The following is a 21,016-nucleotide window of genomic DNA, read 5'->3' on the forward strand; positions in this document are numbered from 1 at the left end:
ACACATCCCTCACTGTAACTCTCCAATATACCCCACACCCCTCACTGTACCACTCTGATAGATCCCACACCACTCACTGTAACTCTCTGATATATCCCGCATCCCTCACTGTAACACTCTGATATACCCCACACCCCTCACTGGCACACTCTGATATACCCCACACCCCTCACTGTAACACTCTGATATACCCCACACCCCTCACAGTAACTCTCTGATATACCCCACACCCCTCACTGTAACACTCTGATATACCCCACACACCTCACTGTAACACTCTGATATACCCCACACCCCTCACTGTAATACTCTGATATACCCCACACCCCTCACTGTAACACTCTGATATACCCCACACCCCTCACTGTAATACTCTGATATACCCCACACCCCTCACTGTAACACTCTGATATACCCCACAACCCTCACTGTAACTCTCTGATATAACCCACACCCCTCACTGTAACACTCTGATATACCTCACACCCCTCACTGTGCAGCTGTTACCTGCTGTGGAGAAGGCCCATGATGCTGCACAGTTCCCCTGGTCCATGGGGTCATGGATCATTCCTGGCCATTTATCTGCTGCGTTGAAGTATCTGGGCAGGATGTCGTTGCTGTCCATGTCCATCTAAAACAAGATGAAAGCCGACAGTGAACCCAGAGCATAGAGCACAGAGCGTAGAGTGTAGAGCACAGGGCACAGAGCGCAGAGCACAGGCCACAGAATGCAGAGCGCCGAGAGCAGTGCGCAGAGCGCAGAGGGCAGAGCGCAGGGCACAGAGCGCAGGGCGCCGAGAGCAGTGCGCAGAGCGCAGAGGGCGGAGCGCAGGGCACAGAGCGCAGGGCAAAGAGCGCAGGGCGCCGAGAGCAGTGCGCAGAGCGCAGAGGGCAGAGCGCAGGGCACAGAGCGCTGGGCACAGAGCGCAGGGCGCAGGGGGCAGAGCGCAGGGCACAGAGCGCAGGGCACAGAGCGCAGGGCGCCGAGAGCAGTGCGCAGAGGGCAGAGGGCAGAGCACAGGGCACAGAGCGCAGGGCGCCGAGGGCAGTGCGCAGGGGGCAGAGTGCAAGGCACAGAGCGCAGAGTGCCGAGGGCAGTGCGCAGATTGCAGAGGGCGTAGCGTCGGGCACAGAGCAGAGGGGGCAGAGCGCACTTCACTGACCTGATTTTCATGAGTAATTAACAGGCACGGACCTCATTTATGATAGAGAGGAGCTGGGACTCTCCCTCTGTGCATGGTTCAGCTCCACAGCTGTGAGCCATCAAAGGACCTGATAGTTTGGTATATTCATGGTAAAAATGATCATTTTTCTTTTCTTCCCCCTCACAGACATCACCATCTGCTACCCCGTAGATTTCTGTCAGTATCCCCCCCTCCCTCCCCACCCCGAGCAAACACTATGATTGAGATGAGAGACCCCTTGGACAACATACTCTCCGATTCATCCACCCTCCACGTGGGGATACACTGGTCTTCTGTTCTGCAGCTCCAGCCCCTCCCTCCACTGCGGACACTGGAATGCTCCAGCCCCTCCCTCCACTGCGGACACTGGAATGCTCCAGCCCTCACCTCTTGGTTCAGTACCAATGCAGTCAAATTCAGCATGAGGTGGGGTTTAGATATGTGGCTACTCATGCCAGCAATGTCAGTGTTAACTGTGGCTCAGTGGTAGCACTCTCGCCTCTGAGTCAGAAGTGAGCAGAAGCAGCCTGAATTTTCTACTCTCTGGTCCAAGGACATTGAGCCCAAATGCAGGCTCAGTCAGTAGCACTCTCTGAGTCAGAAGGTTGTGGGTTCGAGCCCCACACCAGATGCCTGAGCACAAAATCTAGGCTGATACTCCAGTGGAGTACTGAGGGAGTGCTGCCAGAGTCTTTCGGATGAGACGTTAAACTGAGGCTCCGTCTGCCCTCTCACGTGGATGTAAAAGGTCCCACAGCACCATTTGAAGTACAGCAGGAGAGCTCTCCCCGGTGTCCTGGCCAATATTTATCACTAAAACAGATGGTCGGTTCATTGCTGATTGTGGGATCTTGCTGAGCATAAATTGGCTGCTGCATTTCCTACATTACAACAGTGATTACACTTCAAAAGTAATAAATTGAGTATGAAGCACTTTGGGACATCCTGAGGCGTTGTCTCAATGCAAGTACTTTCTTTCGATGATAATTTAAAAACAGAAAGACAAAAAACCTGTCTTTTGCGGTCTGGTTTTCAGTTATGAAAACTTCAAGGCTCGCTCTGAACTTGAGTGTCCAGTTCAAAACTGGAAGGAGGATCAACCTGTAGAGAACACTTGACATTTTCTAACTCACCCATTTCACGTCTGGTTTCTGTTTTGTAAATAAATAAGTCAGTGAAATATGATATTGAGATGAAAGACGGAAATTTCAGGAATGTGCATTACCTGATTACACAGGGTTTAGGGACCACCCCTAAATGTGCATTACCTGATTATGCAGCGTGTAGGGACCATCCCTAACTGATGACAACCAGATTTAGGGACTATCTCTAATTGGCATTTTGTTCAGAAGAGTACCTTCCAAAAGTTTGCTAGAAAAATGGCCGAAAGCTGATCTGCTGCACTGGGTTGTGTAAGTTGCACCTAGGAATTAACCCCTCACTAGATGGCACTTTGTTCTCTCGCAAGTATTATGGATGGTCCCTGAATTTCTCACAATTACAGCTTTTGTTTTAAGATGGTTAGTATTCCAGAAGATTCCTCAGAATCAGAGCAGATATCTCACGAAGGAGGCACCCTGCCCTTAATGGTGCTTGGGATTGGAGGAATGAGTCATGACATGACCGGTGATGAGATGCCACCACTGGATGGAACCCGATCTGAACCAGACCCAACATTGAGAGAAACAGGCTGGTAAAGGCCGGCTGAGGCAGGCGGGCCTTCAGATTCCCAACGGGACTTCAACCAGATTTTGGAGCTTTCCGGGTCTTCAAGGGACTGAGCTTCTGAGAAGTGTCCCAATAAGGTGACACTGCCCCTTGAAGAGATTCACCCCTTGAGTTTAAGAGAGAGGTTTCATGAGCACGGCCATTGGGGTATTGAACTATGAAGAAACTTTGTGACCCCACAGACCCCAATATTGCCATCAGAATTACTTCTAGGTTACAAACTAAACCAACTGAAGGCAAACCCAGTACCTCTCAGGGCACACCTGTGGTGTCACCTCTACACGTCACATTAGTGTCATGTCTACATGTTAGGGGAGCGATTTGCAACCTTGCCCCTTTACGAGGCAACAGGCAGTTGAAAATGGCAGGGAAGCAACAGCTGCCCCTTGGATGCCCAAGGGCCGCCTGATGCGATTTTTAGGCAGGCATATAAATGGACGCCCAACACTCGCTACTTGCATATGCAGATCGGGGTCCTACGCCGGTTGTAGGACCCCCTTTGCAATTTTCAAGTTCAGTGGACAAAGCATCGCTGCACATTCGGCCCTCTGTACCCAGCGGTCAGTGGTTCAACCAGTGGTCCTTAAAAAGGACCGTTCCAAAAATGGCCTGGAAATTTTTTGGAGACAATTTTTGTCAGGCTAGAAAATGGGCCATTCAGCCCCCGATCCTGTTCCAACATTCTATTACATCATGACTGATCTGTATCTCAACTCACCTTTGTTCCCTGTCCCTCGACATTACCTAACAAATATCTATTGATCTCAGTCTTAAAAGCTGGAATTGACCTCCAGCGTCCACAGCCTTTTGGGAAAGAGAGTTCCAGATTTCCACTACTTTTTGTGTGAAAATGTGCTTCCCGATTTTGCTCCTGAACTGCCTAGCTCTAATTTTAAGAGGTGTGCTTACATTGAGCTCATTCATGTTCATCACTGTGGTCGAGGGTCGTCTGGTACCCAGCCGATAGCGGATTCCATCGTCCAGAGTCAATCCCCAGAGCTGGCTGTAGTTTGCAGCCCTCCATCTGCCCAGAGAGAAATGACAAAGGTGAGACTCTCGGGCTTGGAACCTTGTCTTATTGAGAAACCCAGGAGAATGGCCAAAGATCATAAGGCGAAATTCAGGGACCCCGGGTTAGAGATATGACAACACTTTAGCACTAATTCTCCGCATCCCACTCCCTGTGAATGTGGCTCTACTGGGAGCAGAGGATCACTGAATTTACTCCGTAGTGCAGGACACCATGACTGGAAACAACCAATGGGTCATGGTAAGTTTCGGCGGTGGCCTGAAACAGGCGGTATTGGATTGGTGCCCATTATACACGCTGACCCATCGACTGTTTTAGGCCACTGGTGAACGATGGAATTACCCCCGGAAAGAGCAGATATGTTAAATCAACAAATAGTCACTGGATGACACCAAGCTTGGGTTTTTGACAGTAGGAGACTTATAATACATGTGTGAGAAACAATTTAATAATACCCTGTGTGTGAGAAACAATTTAATAATACCCTGTGTGTGAGAAACAATTTAATAATACTGTGTGTGAGGTACAATTTAATAATACCATGTGTGAGGAACAATTTAATAATACTGTGTGAGAGGAACAACTTATTAATACTGTGTGTGAGGAACAATTTAATAATACCGTTTGTGAGGAACAACTTAATAATACTGTGTGTGAGGAACAATTTAATAATACTGTGTGAGGAACAATTTAATAATACTGTGTGTGAGGTACAATTTAATAATACTGTGTGTGAGAAACAATTTAATAATACTGTGTGTGAGGAACAATTTAATAATACTGTGTGAGGAACAATTTAATAATACTGTGTGAGAGGAACAACTTATTAATACTGTGCGTGAGGAACAATTTAATACTACCGTTTGTGAGGAACAACTTAATAATACAGTGTGTGAGGAACAATTTAATAATACTGTGTGAGGAACAATTTAATAATACTGTGTGAGGAACAATTTAATAATACTGTGTGAGGAACAATTTAATAATACTGTGTGTGAGGTACAATTTAATAATACTGTGTGTGAGGTACAATTTAATAATACTGTGTGTGAGAAACAATTTAATAGTACTGTGTGTGAGGAACAATTTAATAATACTGTGTGAGGAACAATTTAATAATACTGTGCGTGAGGAACAATTTAATAATACTGTGTGAGGAACAATTTAATAATACTGTGTGAGGAACAATTTAATAATACTGTGTGAGAGGAACAACTTATTAATACTGTGCGTGAGGAACAATTTAATAATACTGTGTGAGGAACAATTTAATAATACTGTGTGAGGAACAATTTAATAATACTGTGTGAGGAACAATTTAATAATACTGTGTGAGGAACAATTTAATAATACTGTGTGAGAGGAACAACTTATTAATACTGTGCGTGAGGAACAATTTAATAATACTGTGTGAGGAACAATTTAATAATACTGTGTGAGGAACAATTTAATAATACTGTGTGAGAGGAACAACTTATTAGTACTGTGTGTGAGGAACAATTTAATAATACTGTGTGTGAGGAACAATTTAATAATACTGTGTGTGAGGAACAATTTAATAATACTATGTGTGTGAGGAACAATTTAATAATACTGTGTGTGAGGAACAATTTAATAATACTATGTGTGTGAGGAACAATTTAATAATACTGTTTGTGAGGAACAACTTAATAATACTATGTGAGGAACAATTTAAGAATATCCTGTTTGTGAGGAACAATTTAATAATATCCTGTTTGTGAGGAACAATTTAATAATACTGTGTGAGGAACAATTTAAGAATATCCTGTTTGTGAGGAACAATTTAATAATATCCTGTTTGTGAGGAACAATTTAATAATATCCTGTTTGTGAGGAACAATTTAATAATATCCTGTTTGTGAGGAACAATTTAAGAATATCCTGTTTGTGAGGAACAATTTAATAATATCCTGTTTGTGAGGAACAATTTAAGAATATCCTGTTTGTGAGGAACAATTTAATAATATCCTGTTTGTGAGGAACAATTTAAGAATATCCTGTTTGTGAGGAACAATTTAATAATATCCTGTTTGTGAGGAACAATTTAAGAATATCCTGTTTGTGAGGAACAATTTAATAATATCCTGTTTGTGAGGAACAATTTAAGAATATCCTGTTTGTGAGGAACAATTTAATAATATCCTGTTTGTGAGGAACAATTTAAGAATATCCTGTTTGTGAGGAACAATTTAATAATATCCTGTTTGTGAGGAACAATTTAATTATATTCTGTGTGTGAGGAACAATTTAATAATACTGTGTGAGAGGAACAATTTAAGAATACCCTGTTTGTGAGCAACACTGGCAGGCCAGCACAAACTCGGCACAGGCTCAGCGGAACGGGTAGGCCCAAGGGTATCCCAATTTTGCACAGGGGACCTCAAACACTGTTATAATACGTACGCATGCGAGTAACATTGTTAATACACACACATGCGAGTAACATTGTTATAATACACACGCATGCGAGTAACACTGTTATAATACACACACATGCGAGTAACACTGTTATAATACACACGCATGCGAGTAACACTGTTATAATACACACGCATGCGAGTAACACTGTTATAATACACACGCATGCGGGTAACATTGTTAATACACACGTATGCGAGTAACACTGTTATAATACACACGCATGCGAGTAACACTGTTATAATACACACGCATGTGAGTAACACTGTTATAATACACACACATGCGAGTAACACTGTTATAATACACACGCATGCGAGTAACACTGTTATAATACGTACGCATGCGAGTAACATTGTTAATACACACGCATGCGAGTAACATTGTTATAATACACACGCATGCGAGTAACACTGTTATAATACACACGCATGCGAGTAACACTGTTATAAGACACACGCATGCGAGTAACACTGTTATAATACGCACGCATGCGGGTAACATTGTTAATACACACGTATGCGAGTAACACTGTTATAATACACGCATGCGGGTAACATTGTTAATACACACGTATGCGAGTAACACTTATAATACACACGCATGCGAGTAACACTGTTATAATACACACACATGCGAGTAACACTGTTATAATACACACGCATGCGAGTAACACTTATAATACGCACGCATGCGGGTAACATTGTTAATACACACGTATGCGAGTAACACTGTTATAATACACGCATGCGGGTAACATTGTTAATGCACACGTATGCGAGTAACACTGTTATAATACACACGCATGCGAGTAACACTGTTATAATACACATATGAGCATCATTATAATACATATATATGCTAGTGACATTGTTATAATACACACATATGTGAGTAACACTGTTATAATCATGTATGTCAGTAACACTGTTTTATAACAAGTGTGTGAGTAATACTGTCAAAACCCACGTGTGTCTTGTACCTTCATATTTTGTTGTTCAAGAATGACACCTACCCATAATTCCCTCGGTTAATGCCATGGATCATTTCCTGGTTGATTAGACACGCATGTTGCTCGCAATCCCATTGGCCATTGCTGCAGGTGCTGAAAAAACAAACACAAATAAAGACAGCATTACCCAACCTGAAACAAGGCCAGAAACCAGTGAGAAATACTGCTGTTAAAATCAGCTAAATGAGAGGTCATCTGTCAACAATTACATCAATGGCCCCAAGTTTAAAGAATGACTGAGACGGAAATATGTGACAAGAGGCCAAAAGGGGCCTTTACACGAATTTGAGAGCTGAAGCCCAAATTCTCTGGAATTCTACTGAAAACATGCCTGGCTCAGGTGAGGTTTTACTGGTGTGGGGAGAAGGAACACTGACTTCTCTGAAGTTCATCTGTGCCATAGACTGTATTCCTACTGAGTCTCTGGAATCCCATTGTTAGACACCAACGATCAGAGCTTAAAATCCTTCTTCCCAAGGCACTCAGCCTCAGCACTGAATCTACAGTATGCTGCTCTTAGTAAGAATGACTACACATCAATCGGATCCAGTCAGAGAGCTTCCATGGGCCAAACCCCTTCCTATTCATTCCCATTGTATGGAATCCCATTGGACCAAACCTCTTCCCATTCACTCCAATTGTATGGAATCCCATTGGACCAAACCTCTTCCCATTCACTCCAATTGTATGGAATCCCATTGGACCAAACCTCTTCCCATTCACTCCAATTGTATGGAACCCCATTGGACCAAACCTCTTCCCATTCACTCCAATTGTATGGAATCCCATTGGACCAAACCCATTCCCATTCACTCCCATTGTACAGAATCCCATTGGGCCAAACCCATTCCCATTCACTCCCAGTGTGTGATCGGGAGGGAGGGAGAGGGCAATCAGAAGGTGGAGTTAAACTGAGTAAACTGTCACTGGAAGATTTTCATGACACTGGTGTTCATTTTGAGACATTAATACAATTCCTCCCAGTGTAACTCTCTAATAGGCCAGCCATTATAGATAATGACCTTGAATCATTTTGCATACGTAACCCCTCACAGCAGCGAGAATTCCCAATATAATCCCCACGCTGAGGTGTCTCCCTGACAGGACAGCTGGTTACACCCCAATTCCTGCAGCTGCCCAGAGCCAGTATTGTATATTTGAATCACTCTAAGACCCAGAGTATAGCCAATAGATTTCAGTTTAACCTTCACAACTCCTTGGCCTAGCTAAATACTATTATAAAAAACACAGAACTTTTAAACAGGAAACAGGACAGAGCTTCAGGTCTGTCACAGAGAGATCAGTGGCACAGCTAACCAGACTGTCACTCTGCATCAATATATGTTTACTTTCTAGCAGTGGCCAGTGAGCAGAAGCAGCCTGAATTTTCTACTCTCTGGTCCAAGGACACTGGGCCCGAATGCAGGCTCAGTGGGCAGCACTCTCTAAGTCAGAAGGTTGTGGGTTCGAGCCCCATTCCAAAGACTTGAGCACATAAACTAGGCTGACACACCAGTGCAGTACTGAGGGAGTGCGGCATTGTCGGAGGTGCCGTCTTTCCGACGAGACGATAAACCGAGGCTCCGTCTGTCCTCTCAGGTGGACATAAAAGATCCCATGACACTATTCGAAGAAGAGCAGGAGAATTCTCCCCGGTGTCCTGGTCAATATTTATCCCTCAACCAACATCACTAAAAACAGATGGTCTGGTCATTATCTCATTGCTGTTTGTGGGATCTTGCTGTGCGCAAATTGGCTGCCGCGTTTCCTACATTACAACAGTGAGTACACTTCACAAATACTTCACTGGCTGTAAAGCGCTTTGGTACATCCTGAGGCCGGGCGCTATAGTAACGCACGTCTTTCTTTCCTTCTTTCTACTAACAGATCAGGGTGGAGAACCAACACCAGTAGCAGTGACACAGTCGACCATCCAAATTCTCCAGGTTTGATCCCACTCAAATCCTGACTGCAGTCCGTCTCTGCTAAACATCAATGGGACAACAGCCCTGGTTAGTTCAAGCTCCTTTGTGTAATTACATTTCTCTTTGGCATTTGCTGTTTTTGTTTCTTTAGATGAAATCACTGAGTGAATGATTAAAGATCCAGTGGTACAAAGCTGAGCAAATTGCCTCGGTTACTGAGAACCTGATCCAGAGAGAATGTTTCTTTATCGACATTGGACTGTTTGTGTAAAACAAAACAACTTTAGAACCATTTTCATCTGTTGGAGAGAAATATCAGACTCAGTTGCTCAGAGTGGTGTTTTCAGGTTTCGGTCAGAGGGAGGTAGCTCGCGACACGAATGCTCAGTCCGGAGTGTTCTGAGTCCGGAGTGTTCTGAGTCCGGAGTGTTCTGAGTCCCGAGTGTTCTGAGTCCCGAGTGTTCTGAGTCCCGAGTGTTCTGAGTCCGGAGTGTTCTGATCCCGGAGTGTTCTGATCCCGGAGTGTTCTGATCCCGGAGTGTTCTGAGTCCGGAGTGTTCTGAGTCCGGAGTGTTCTGATCCCGGAGTGTTCTGATCCCGGAGTGTTCTGATCCCGGAGTGTTCTGATCCCGGAGTGTTCTGAGTCCGGAGTGTTCTGATCCCGGAGTGTTCTGAGTCCGGAGTGTTCTGAGTCCTGAGTGTTCTGAGTCCGGAGTGTTCTGAGTCCCGAGTGTTCTGAGTCCGGAGTGTTCTGAGCCCGGAGTGTTCTGAGTCCGGAGTGTTCTGAGTCCCGAGTGTTCTGAGTCCGGAGTGTTCTGAGTCCCGAGTGTTCTGAGTCCCGAGTGTTCTGAGTCCGGAGTGTTCTGAGTCCCGAGTGTTCTGAGTCCGGAGTGTTCTGAGTCCCGAGTGTTCTGAGTCCCGAGTGTTCTGAGTCCGGAGTGTTCTGAGCCCGGAGTGTTCTGAGTCCGGAGTGTTCTGATCCCGGAGTGTTCTGAGCCCGGAGTGTTCTGAGTCCGGAGTGTTCTGAGTCCGGAGTGTTCTGATCCCGGAGTGTTCTGAGTCCGGAGTGTTCTGAGTCCGGAGTGTTCTGATCCCGGAGTGTTCTGATCCCGGAGTGTTCTGATCCCGGAGTGTTCTGATCCCGGAGTGTTCTGAGTCCGGAGTGTTCTGATCCCGGAGTGTTCTGAGTCCGGAGTGTTCTGAGTCCTGAGTGTTCTGAGTCCGGAGTGTTCTGAGTCCCGAGTGTTCTGAGTCCGGAGTGTTCTGAGCCCGGAGTGTTCTGAGTCCGGAGTGTTCTGAGTCCCGAGTGTTCTGAGTCCGGAGTGTTCTGAGTCCCGAGTGTTCTGAGTCCCGAGTGTTCTGAGCCCGGAGTGTTCTGATCCCGGAGTGTTCTGAGCCCGGAGTGTTCTGATCCCGGAGTGTTCTGAGTCCCGAGTGTTCTGAGTCCGGAGTGTTCTGAGTCCCGAGTGTTCTGAGTCCGGAGTGTTCTGAGTCCCGAGTGTTCTGAGTCCCGAGTGTTCTGAGCCCGGAGTGTTCTGAGCCCGGAGTGTTCTGAGCCCGGAGTGTTCTGATCCCGGAGTGTTCTGAGCCCGGAGTGTTCTGATCCCGGAGTGTTCTGATCCCGGAGTGTTCTGATCCCGGAGTGTTCTGAGCCCGGAGTGTTCTGATCCCGGAGTGTTCTGATCCCGGAGTGTTCGGTCCGGTGTTGCGAGACCAGTTTTCTTCTCTTCACTTCCTTTGCTCTCCCAAACATTCTGACACCCCCTCGTGACAGGGTACAGACCCACAGACACCCCCTCGTGATGGGGTACAGACCCACAGACACTCCCTCGTGACGGGGTACAGACCCACAGACACCCCCTCGTGATGGGGTACAGACCCACAGACACCCCCTCGTGATGGGGTACAGACCCACAGACACCCCCTCGTGACGGGGTACAGACCCACAGACACCCCCTCGTGATGGGGTACAGACCCACAGACACTCCCTCGTGATGGGGTACAGACCCACAGACACTCCCTCGTGATGGGGTACAGACCCACAGACACTCCCTCGTGACGGGGTACAGACCCACAGACACTCCCTCGTGACGGGGTACAGACCCACAGACACTCCCTCGTGACGGGGTACAGACCCACAGACACTCCCTCGTGACGGGGTACAGACCCACAGACACTCCCTCGTGACGGGGTACAGACCCACAGACACCCCCTCGTGATGGGGTACAGACCCACAGACACTCCCTCGTGATGGGGTACAGACCCACAGACACTCCCTCGTGATGGGGTACAGACCCACAGACACTCCCTCGTGATGGGGTACAGACCCACAGACACTCCCTCGTGATGGGGTACAGACCCACAGACACTCCCTCGTGATGGGGTACAGACCCACAGACACTCCCTCGTGACGGGGTACAGACCCACAGACACTCCCTCGTGATGGGGTACAGACCCACAGACACTCCCTCGTGACGGGGTACAGACCCACAGACACTCCCTCGTGACGGGGTACAGACCCACAGACACTCCCTCGTGATGGCTCTGTATCACATCACATGGATTGTTTACCTATTGAAGGAGTGTGAGGGATGTTTTTCTTGGGAGGCAACTACAAGGGTCATTTTTGAGCACAGATGTGAGATGCCCTATAACTACACTGGGCTAATTCCACAGCCCACACTCACCTCCAGCGAGTTCCACACTTAAAGCACCTTTGTACAATGTGACTCAGGTGTTAGAACATTCAATGGTCCAATTTTAATGGGACGTCCTGATTTAATGGGATGATTTTGAATACAGTCCTAACTCTGGACTGACATGTTCACCAGGGAGCAGTGGGGAGGGGCTTCTGACCAGTACCAGGTAATGGTGGTGGGGCAGAGAAGTGAGAGGAATAAGGTCTAGTTATAAGGAGTAACCAGTGAAAGAGGGAATTACATAAGAACATACGGAAATGATGGACCCACTGGCCCATCCAGACTGTCCCATACAATTGTAATGCCTTATGCATCATGATGTATATACTCCCCACCCTAGTCCGAGCCATGTGATCTCCTGAGGGAGGTGAAAAAACAGCTAAAAACCCATTAGGGGGATAAAATAGGAAAATTCCTCTCTGACCACCGCCCCCCCCCCCCAGGAGATCACCTTGGCCGTGATTTACATTACAGAATATCGAACTCTTGTAAGAGGTGATCTCCGCCCCAGCCACAAACAGGTCCAGCTCTTGCTTGAAGGATTCAACGAATCGGCAGCCTGTTCCAGAGGTCTACTATTCTCTGGGGCAATAAGAACCGCCCAACGTCCAACCTAGTTCTGCCCTTACACAACTTGTACTCGGGACTCCTCATCCTCCCTAATCTGTCCAGTTGAAATAATTGATCCACATAAGCACAGTCGAGTCCCTTCATTATATAAACCTCGATCAAATCCATCGAGTCCACACTTCTCTAAAGTGAGGAGTTCAGCTCGTTGGGCCTATCTGGGTAAGTAAGATGTTTTAAACTGGAAATTAATCTTGTGGCCTTCCTCTGTACTCTTTCTAAAGCCTCAATATCACCCTCCATGTGAGGAGTCTAGAACTGGACACATTATTCTAACTAAGGCCTAACCAAAATCTGTACAAGATGGTGTGAATTGTCCTCGGAATGCACCCTAGGACCTTGTGTGCTTGAGCTACAGCCTCGCTGCATTGGTCAGTTCAGGAAAGGCAAATGGTTCCTTCAAAAGGAATGAATTAATTGGGTGGGCCTGATTCTGTTTCACCACCTTGTGAGCAGCTGGTATCCACAAACCTACAGCTAGTGCAATAATATTTACCCACAGCTCCTGCTATCGATTTCTGCTGCATTCCCGTTCAGGAGCTGAGTTATTTCTTGAGATCAGGAACTCATTTATTTTTGTGCTTCTGTTGGCTGTTTAATTATTTATTTAATCCCCAGAACCTTCTGGTTGTTTATTTTGTTAAAGCCTGATCGATGGCATCAGATCAGTCTAAACTCACCAGTTTTATTCATTAATTAGAAACCTCAATTGATTAATTGCTCTCTACTGATTATAAATTATGAGAATCTACTCATTCAGTTATTGACACTATCTGTGCGTTTGAAAGTCACATGTTTAGCACACGCTCGACATGTTCTGTATTAGAAAAGCTCGATTCATTTTGGGTTTTCAATGAACTGAGAAACTTCATACCAGAAATATATTGTACTGTTTTGAATCATAGAATCATAAAATGGTTACAACACGGAAGGAGGCCATTTGGCCCGTCGAGTCTATGCCAGCTCTCTGCAAGACCAATCCAGCTAGTCCCACTCCCCTGCTCTTTCCCCGTAGCCCTGCAAACTTTTTCCCTTCAAGTACTTATCCAGTTCCCTTTTGAAGCCTTAATTGACTCTGCCTCCACCACCCCCTCGGGCAGTACATTCCAGATCACAATCACTCGCTGTGTAAAAATGTTTTTCCTCATATCACATTTGGATCTTTCGCCAATCACCTTAAATCTATGTCCTCTGGTTCTTGACCCTTCTGCCAATGGGAGCAGTTTCTCTCTATCTACTCTGTCTAGACCCTTCTTGATTTTGAATACCTCGATCAAATCACCTCGCAACCTTCTCTGTTCCAAGGAGAACAATCCCAGCTTCTCCAGTCTATCCACGTAATTAAAGTCGCTCATCCCTAGAATCATTCTAGTAAATCTCTTCTGCACCCTCTCTAAGGCCTTCACATCTTTCCTAAATTGTGGTGCCCAGAACTGGACACAATACTCCAGTTGTGGCCGAACTGGTGTTTTGTAAAGGTTCATCATAACCTCCTGCTTTTGTACTCTATGCCTCTATTTATAAAGTCCAGGATCCCGTATGCTTTCTTAACCACTTTCTCAACCTGCCCTGTCACCTTCAGTGATTTGTGCACATATACCCCCAGATCTCTCTGTTCCTGTACCCCTTTTAGAATTGTGCCCTCTAGTTTATATTGCCTCTCCTCGTTCTTCCGACCAAAATGTATCTTTACACTTCACACTTTTCTGCATTAAATTTCATCTGCCACGCGTCTGCCCATTCCACCAGCCTGTCTATATCCTCTTGAAGTCTATCACTATCCTCCTCACTGTTCACTACACTTCCAAGTTTTGTGTCATCTGCAAATTTTAAAATTGTGCCCTGTCCACCCAAGTCCAAGTCATTAATATACATCAAGAAAAGCAGTGGTCCCAGCACTGACCCCTGGGGAAGACCATTTTGTGCATTCAAAATGGCTGTAACAACATTTACTGTCAGAGGCCTGTGCCTCTCTGAGTAGCTGAGAGTTTGAGTTCACAATGCTTCTCAGTATCACTCTGTTAGCTGAAGAGACTCAAGAAGATAGAAGACAACAATTCCCATAATACATCTGTGTCTACAACCCCCAGAATGTGTTTAATGATTGACAGCAAGACTGACCATTCACTGAGCAAGGATGTGCTGATTGTATGGCCTGCCCCCTTCTCCTCTCATGTATATGTGAAGGGGAAGAACATAGGAGCGAATATAAGGGAACATATTCATGTTTAAAGCTACATTTTAGGAACATAGGAACAGGAGGAGGCCATTTAGCCTCTCAAGCCTGTTCCGCAATTCAATGAGATCATGGTTGATCTGTGACTAACTCCATATACCCGCCTTAGCCCCATATCCCTTAATATCTTTGGTTAACAAAAAGCTATCAATCTCAGATTTAAAATTAACAATTGAGCAAGCATCAACTGCCGATTGCGGAAGAGAGTTCCAAACTTCTACCATCCTTTTTGTGCAGAAGTGTTTCCTAACTTCGCTCCTGAAAGTCCTGGCTCTAATTTTTAGGTTATGTCCCCTAGTCCAAGACTCCCCAACCAGCGAAAATAGTTTCTCTCTATCTACCCGAACAGTTCCCCTTAATATCTTGAAAACTTCAATCAAATTATCCCTTAATCTTCTAAATTCCAGGGAATACAACCCTAGTTTGTGTAATCGCTCCTCATAATTTAACCCTTGGAGTCCAGGTATCATTCTAGTAAATCTACGCTGCACTCCCTCCAAGGCCAATATGTCCTTCCTAAGGTGCGGTGCCCAGAACTGCTCACAGTACTCCAGGTGTGGTCTAACCAGGGCTTTGTATAGCTGTAGCATAACTTATACCCCCTTGTATTCTAGTCCTCTAGATATAAAGGCCAGCATTCCATTAGCTTTTTGATTATTTTCTGTACCTGTGCATGACATTTTAATGATCTATGTACATGGACCCCTAAGTCTCTGTTTCAAGCTTTTCACCATTTAGAAAGTACTCTGATCTATCCTTTTTAGTTCCAAAGGGGATGACCTCACACTTGCCTGCACTGAAATCCATTTGCCACAGTTTTGCCCATTCACTTAATCTATTAATAGCTCTGTAATTTTATGCTTCCATCTACACTGCTTACAATGCTGCCTATCTTTGTGTCATCGGCAAACCTGAATATGTGGATCGTTATCCCGTCATATAAGTCAGTAATAAATACAATAGTTGAGGCCCCACACAGATCCCTGTGGGACATCAGTAGTCACATCCTGCCAAATCCCATTATCCCTACTCTCTGTCTCCTGCTCTCTAGCCAATTTCCTAACCAGGTCAATAATTTGCCCTCAATTCCATGAGTTTCAACTTTAGCTAACAGTCTCTTATGAGGGACTTTATCGAAAGCCTTCTGGTAGTCCATATAAACAACATCCATAGACCCCGTCACTACTTTAGTCACCTCTTCAAAAAATTCAATCAGGTTCATCAGGCATGACCGACCCTTTACAAATCCATGCTGGCTCTCTCTGATCAGCTGAAAATTTTCAAGGTGTTCAGTCACTCACCGTGAATCGAGAGAACTTTGAAAGATTATAGTTAGGGCGTCTGCAATGTGCTCCCCTACTTCCTTTAAAACCCTGGGATGGAAACCATCTGGTCCTGGGGATTTGTTACTCTTTAGTGCCTTTATTTTCTTCATTACTGTTAATTTTCTTTCGTTAATTATGGTGAGTCCCCGTCCCTGATTAAAAATTAGTTTCCCTGGGGTGTCCGGCATGCTATCCTCTTCCTCTACTGTAAATACTGAAGCATAGTAATGAGTTAACATGGCCACCGTTTCCTTATTTTCATTTACAATATCACCATTATCAATTTTTATGGGGCCCACCCTCTTTACCACCCTCTTTTTCCCAATATAATTGTAAAAATGTTTTATATTGATTTAGATATCCCTTGCAAGTTTCATTTCACACTCCCTTTTTGTTTCTATGTAGCTCTTACTATCTGTTTTGTCACCCTTTGTTGTTCTTTGTGTTTCTCGCAGTCGCCAGGATCTGTGCTATTTTTTTGCATTTTTATATGCTTCATCTTTTAGTTTTATGTTGTCCCTTACCTCTTTTGCCCTCCATGGCTGGCTTTTTTTGGCAAGTAGAGCTCTTGCCCCTTAGAGGTATAAACTGGTTCTGTATCACGTTAAATTCTTTTTTGAACACCTCCCACTGATCTTCTGTCATTTTACCCATTAACAGATTTGCCCAGTATACTGTCAACAGTCTCTGTATCATCCCATTGAACTCAGCCTTACCTAAATTCAGAATCTTAGTAGCTGATACAGGTTTCTTCCTTTCAAACATGTTAAACTCAATCATATTATGATCGCTATTAGATAAATGTTCACACACCGTTAGGCTGTTAACTAAATCTGGCTCATTACTGATTATTAAATCGAATATGGCCTGCCCCCTTGTTGTTGCAGAAAGCTGTCCCGAACACACTCAAGAAATTCACTATCTTTCTGACATGAGCTCATCTGCTTATCCCAATCAATATGAAAGTTAAAATCTCCCATTAAAACCACACTGCTTTTGCTCCATGCTTGTCTAATCTCTGCATTTATACATTCTGCCACTTCACAGCTGCTACCAGGGGGCCTATACACAACCCCCACTAGTCTTAAATCCTTTTCTATTTCTTAATTCTACCCATTAGGTTTCCACTGCCTGCTTACCTCTCATTACACCCTCTCTTATCATTGAAGTAATTTCATCCTTAATCGCTAAGGCTACTCCTCCCCCTCTAACAGTTTCCCTATCCGTCCTGCAGATCTTATAACCTGGTATATTCAGTCCCCAATTTTGGGTAAAACAGAGAAGTGTAGCCTGATTTATGTGCTTTAGTTTACATCATATGGGTTAGATAAATGTAGCTTTTCTTTGTACAAAATATCTTTTTATTCTGGATGAAGTGCCTATTTTCTGAACAGTCTGCTCCTTTGATACAGCAGCTGGATGCGCTTGGCTGACCTCGATGAGCCCACCATTGCAACTGGTTAAATGTCGCTGTTTTAACCACACCCAACAGACGCCTAATTGTGAGAGAGGGAAACATGTACCCGTACTAAACAAGGGAATAAAAGCTACAACTCAGAGCATCATGTGAAAGACCAGATGGTTGAGGTGAAATTGAAAGTGCCTGATTCCAGCAAGCCCACAGATTTATTTATCTTCCAGTAATGGGCAAGGAAAGCCCCACACATTTTTAAAAACGTTGAACTCCACCGACTCTCAGCAGATCTCTGAGAAACTTTTTTCAAACCCTGCCAGTGGTATGTCCCCTCTTACCAAGGACCCTGCCCCCACCCTCAGTATAACTAAGTTGGTTAGTGTACAGATGTATCTCTTTATTATCACCCAATAAATATTAACTTCCTTGCAGCTGACTTACTGACACCTTGCCCTCAACACACTATTAATTAAAAATGAAAGACTTGCATTTATTTAGCACCTTTCACAACCTCAGGACGTCCCAAATCGCTTTACAGCCAATGAAGTATTTTTGAAGTGTAGTCACTGTTGTAATGTAGGAAATGCAGCAGCCAATTTGCGCACAGCAAGATCCCACAAATAAACGACCAGCTAATCTGTTTTAGGTGTTGGTTGAGAGATAAATATCGGCCAGGGCACCGGGAAGAACTCCCCTGCTCTTCTTCAAATAGTGTCCATGGGATCATTAAGACCACCTGAGAGAGCAGACGCTTTGGCTTAACGTCTCATCCGAAAGACGACACCTCTGACAGTGCAGCACCCCCTCAGTACTGGCACTGGGAGTGTCAGTCCAGATTTTACGCTCAAGTCTCTGGAGTGCGATCTCAGATTTAAAATGAACAATTGAGCTAGCATCAACTGCCGTTTGTGGAAGAGAGTTCCAAACTTCTACCACCCTTTGTGTGTAGAAGTGTTTCCTAACTTCACTCCTGAAAGTCCTGGCTCTAATTTTTAGGCTATGTCCCCTCGTCCTAGACTCCCCAACCAGCAGAAATAGTTTCAATATATCTGGTGATGGTGTACAGAGGTTGCTGGGGGAGGGGGGGATGATGGTGTGGATGTTATAATGAGTGTGTTATAGTGAGAATGTTATACTGACAGTGTTATATACTGATAGTGTTATAGTGAGAGTGTGTTATACAGTGTTATAATGAGTGTGTTATGGTGAGAGTGCTATAGTGAGAGTGTTATAGTGAGAGTGTTATAGTGAGAGTGTTATAATGAGTGTGTTATGGTGAGAGTGCTATAGTGAGAGTGTTATAGTGAGAGTGTTATAGTGAGAGTGTTATAATGAGTGTGTTATGGTGAGAGTGTTATAGTGAGAGTGTTATTGTGAGAGTGTTATAGTGAGAGTGTTATAGTGAGAGTGTTATAGTGAGAGTGTTATAGTGAGAGTGCTATAGTGAGAGTGTTATAGTGAGAGTGCTATAGTGAGAGTGTTATAATGAGTGTGTTATGGTGAGAGTGTTATAGTGAGAGTGCTATAGTGAGAGTGTTATAATGAGTGTGTTATGGTGAGAGTGTTATAATGAGTGTGTTATGGTGAGAGTGTTATAGTGAGAGTGCTATAGTGAGAGTGCTATAGTGAGAGTGTTATAGTGAGAGTGCTATAGTGAGAGTGTTATAGTGAGAGTGTTATAGTGAGAGTGCTATAGTGAGAGTGCTATAGTGAGAGTGTTATAGTGAGAGTGCTATAGTGAGAGTGTTATAGTGAGAGTGCTATAGTGAGAGTGCTATAGTGAGAGTGTTATAGTGAGAGTGCTATTGTGAGAGTGCTATAGTGAGAGTGCTATAGTGAGAGTGTTATGGTGAGAGTGTTATAGTGAGAGTGTTATGGTGAGAGTGTTATAGTGAGAGTGTTATAGTGAGAGTGTTATGGTGAGAGTGTTATAGTGAGAGTGTTATGGTGAGAGTGTTATAGTGAGAGTGCTATAGTGAGAGTGTTATGGTGAGAGTGTTATAGTGAGAGTGTTATAGTGAGAGTGTTATAGTGAGAGTGCTATAGTGAGAGTGTTATAGTAAGAGTGTTATGGTAAGAGTGTTATGGTAAGAGTGTTATGGTGAGAGTGCTATAGTGAGAGTGTTATGGTGAGAGTGTTATAGTGAGAGTGTTATAGTGAGAGTGCTATAGTGAGAGTGTTATAGTGAGAGTGTTATGGTGAGAGTGTTATAGTGAGCGTGCTATAGTGAGAGTGCTATAGTGAGAGTGCTATAGTGAGAGTGTTATAGTGAGAGTGTTATGGTGAGAGTGTTATGGTGAGAGTGCTATAGTGAGAGTGCTATCGTGAGAGTGTTATAGTGAGAGTGTTATGGTGAGAGTGTTATAGTGAGAGTGTTATAGTGAGAGTGCTATGGTGAGAGTGTTATAGTGAGAGTGATATAGTGAGAGTGTTATGGTGAGAGTGCTATAGTGAGAGTGTTATAGTGAGAGTGCTATAGTGAGAGTGTTACAGTGAGAGTGTTATAGTGAGAGTGCTATAGTGAGAGTGTTATAGTGAGAGTGCTATAGTGAGAGTGTTATAGTGAGAGTGTTATGCTGAGAGTGCTATAGTGAGAGTGTTATAGCGAGAGTGTTATGGTGAGAGTATTATAGTGAGAGTGCTATAGTGAGAGTGCTATAGTGAGAGTGTTATCGTGAGTGTGTTATGGTGAGAGTGCTACAGTGAGAGTGTTATAGTGAGAGTGTTATAGTGAGAGTGTTATAATGAGTGTGTTATGGTGAGAGTGTTATAGTGAGAGTGTTATTGTGAGAGTGTTATAGTGAGAGTGTTATAGTGAGAGTGTTATAGTGAGAGTGTTATAGTGAGAGTGTTATAGTGAGAGTGTTATAGTGAGAGTGCTATAGTGAGAGTGTTATAGTGAGAGTGCTATAGTGAGAGTGTTATAATGAGTGTGTTATGGTGAGAGTGTTATAGTGAGAGTGCTATAGTGAGAGTGTTATAATGAGTGTGTTATGGTGAGAGTGTTATAATGAGTGTGTTATGGTGAGAGTGTTATAGTGAGAGTGCTATAGTGAGAGTGCTATAGTGAGAGTGTTATAGTGAGAGTGCTATAGTGAGAGTGTTATAGTGAGAGTGTTATAGTGAGAGTGCTATAGTGAGAGTGCTATAGTGAGAGTGTTATAGTGAGAGTGCTATAGTGAGAGTGTTATAGTGAGAGTGCTATAGTGAGAGTGCTATAGTGAGAGTGTTATAGTGAGAGTGCTATTGTGAGAGTGCTATAGTGAGAGTGCTATAGTGAGAGTGTTATGGTGAGAGTGTTATAGTGAGAGTGTTATGGTGAGAGTGTTATAGTGAGAGTGTTATAGTGAGAGTGTTATGGTGAGAGTGTTATAGTGAGAGTGTTATGGTGAGAGT

At 44.3% G+C, this 21,016-nt stretch overlaps 1 protein-coding gene across 1 annotated transcript in view; it reads right to left on the bottom strand.

Moving 5' to 3' along the window:
* Positions 1 to 21,016, bottom strand: part of tinagl1 (tubulointerstitial nephritis antigen-like 1) — a 130,339-nt gene that overhangs the window by 47,131 nt on the left and 62,192 nt on the right. Inside the window, exons 4-6 of the mRNA XM_068006380.1 lie at positions 7,397 to 7,486; positions 3,822 to 3,936; positions 508 to 631 (exon numbers count right to left, since the gene is read on the bottom strand). Coding sequence (XP_067862481.1) covers positions 508 to 631; positions 3,822 to 3,936; positions 7,397 to 7,486 — 329 coding nt within the window. The remainder of the gene's footprint in view (positions 1 to 507; positions 632 to 3,821; positions 3,937 to 7,396; positions 7,487 to 21,016) is intronic.

Source organism: Heptranchias perlo, chromosome 26, assembly GCF_035084215.1.
Source record: "Heptranchias perlo isolate sHepPer1 chromosome 26, sHepPer1.hap1, whole genome shotgun sequence".
Taxonomy (NCBI): Eukaryota; Metazoa; Chordata; class Chondrichthyes; order Hexanchiformes; family Hexanchidae; genus Heptranchias; species Heptranchias perlo.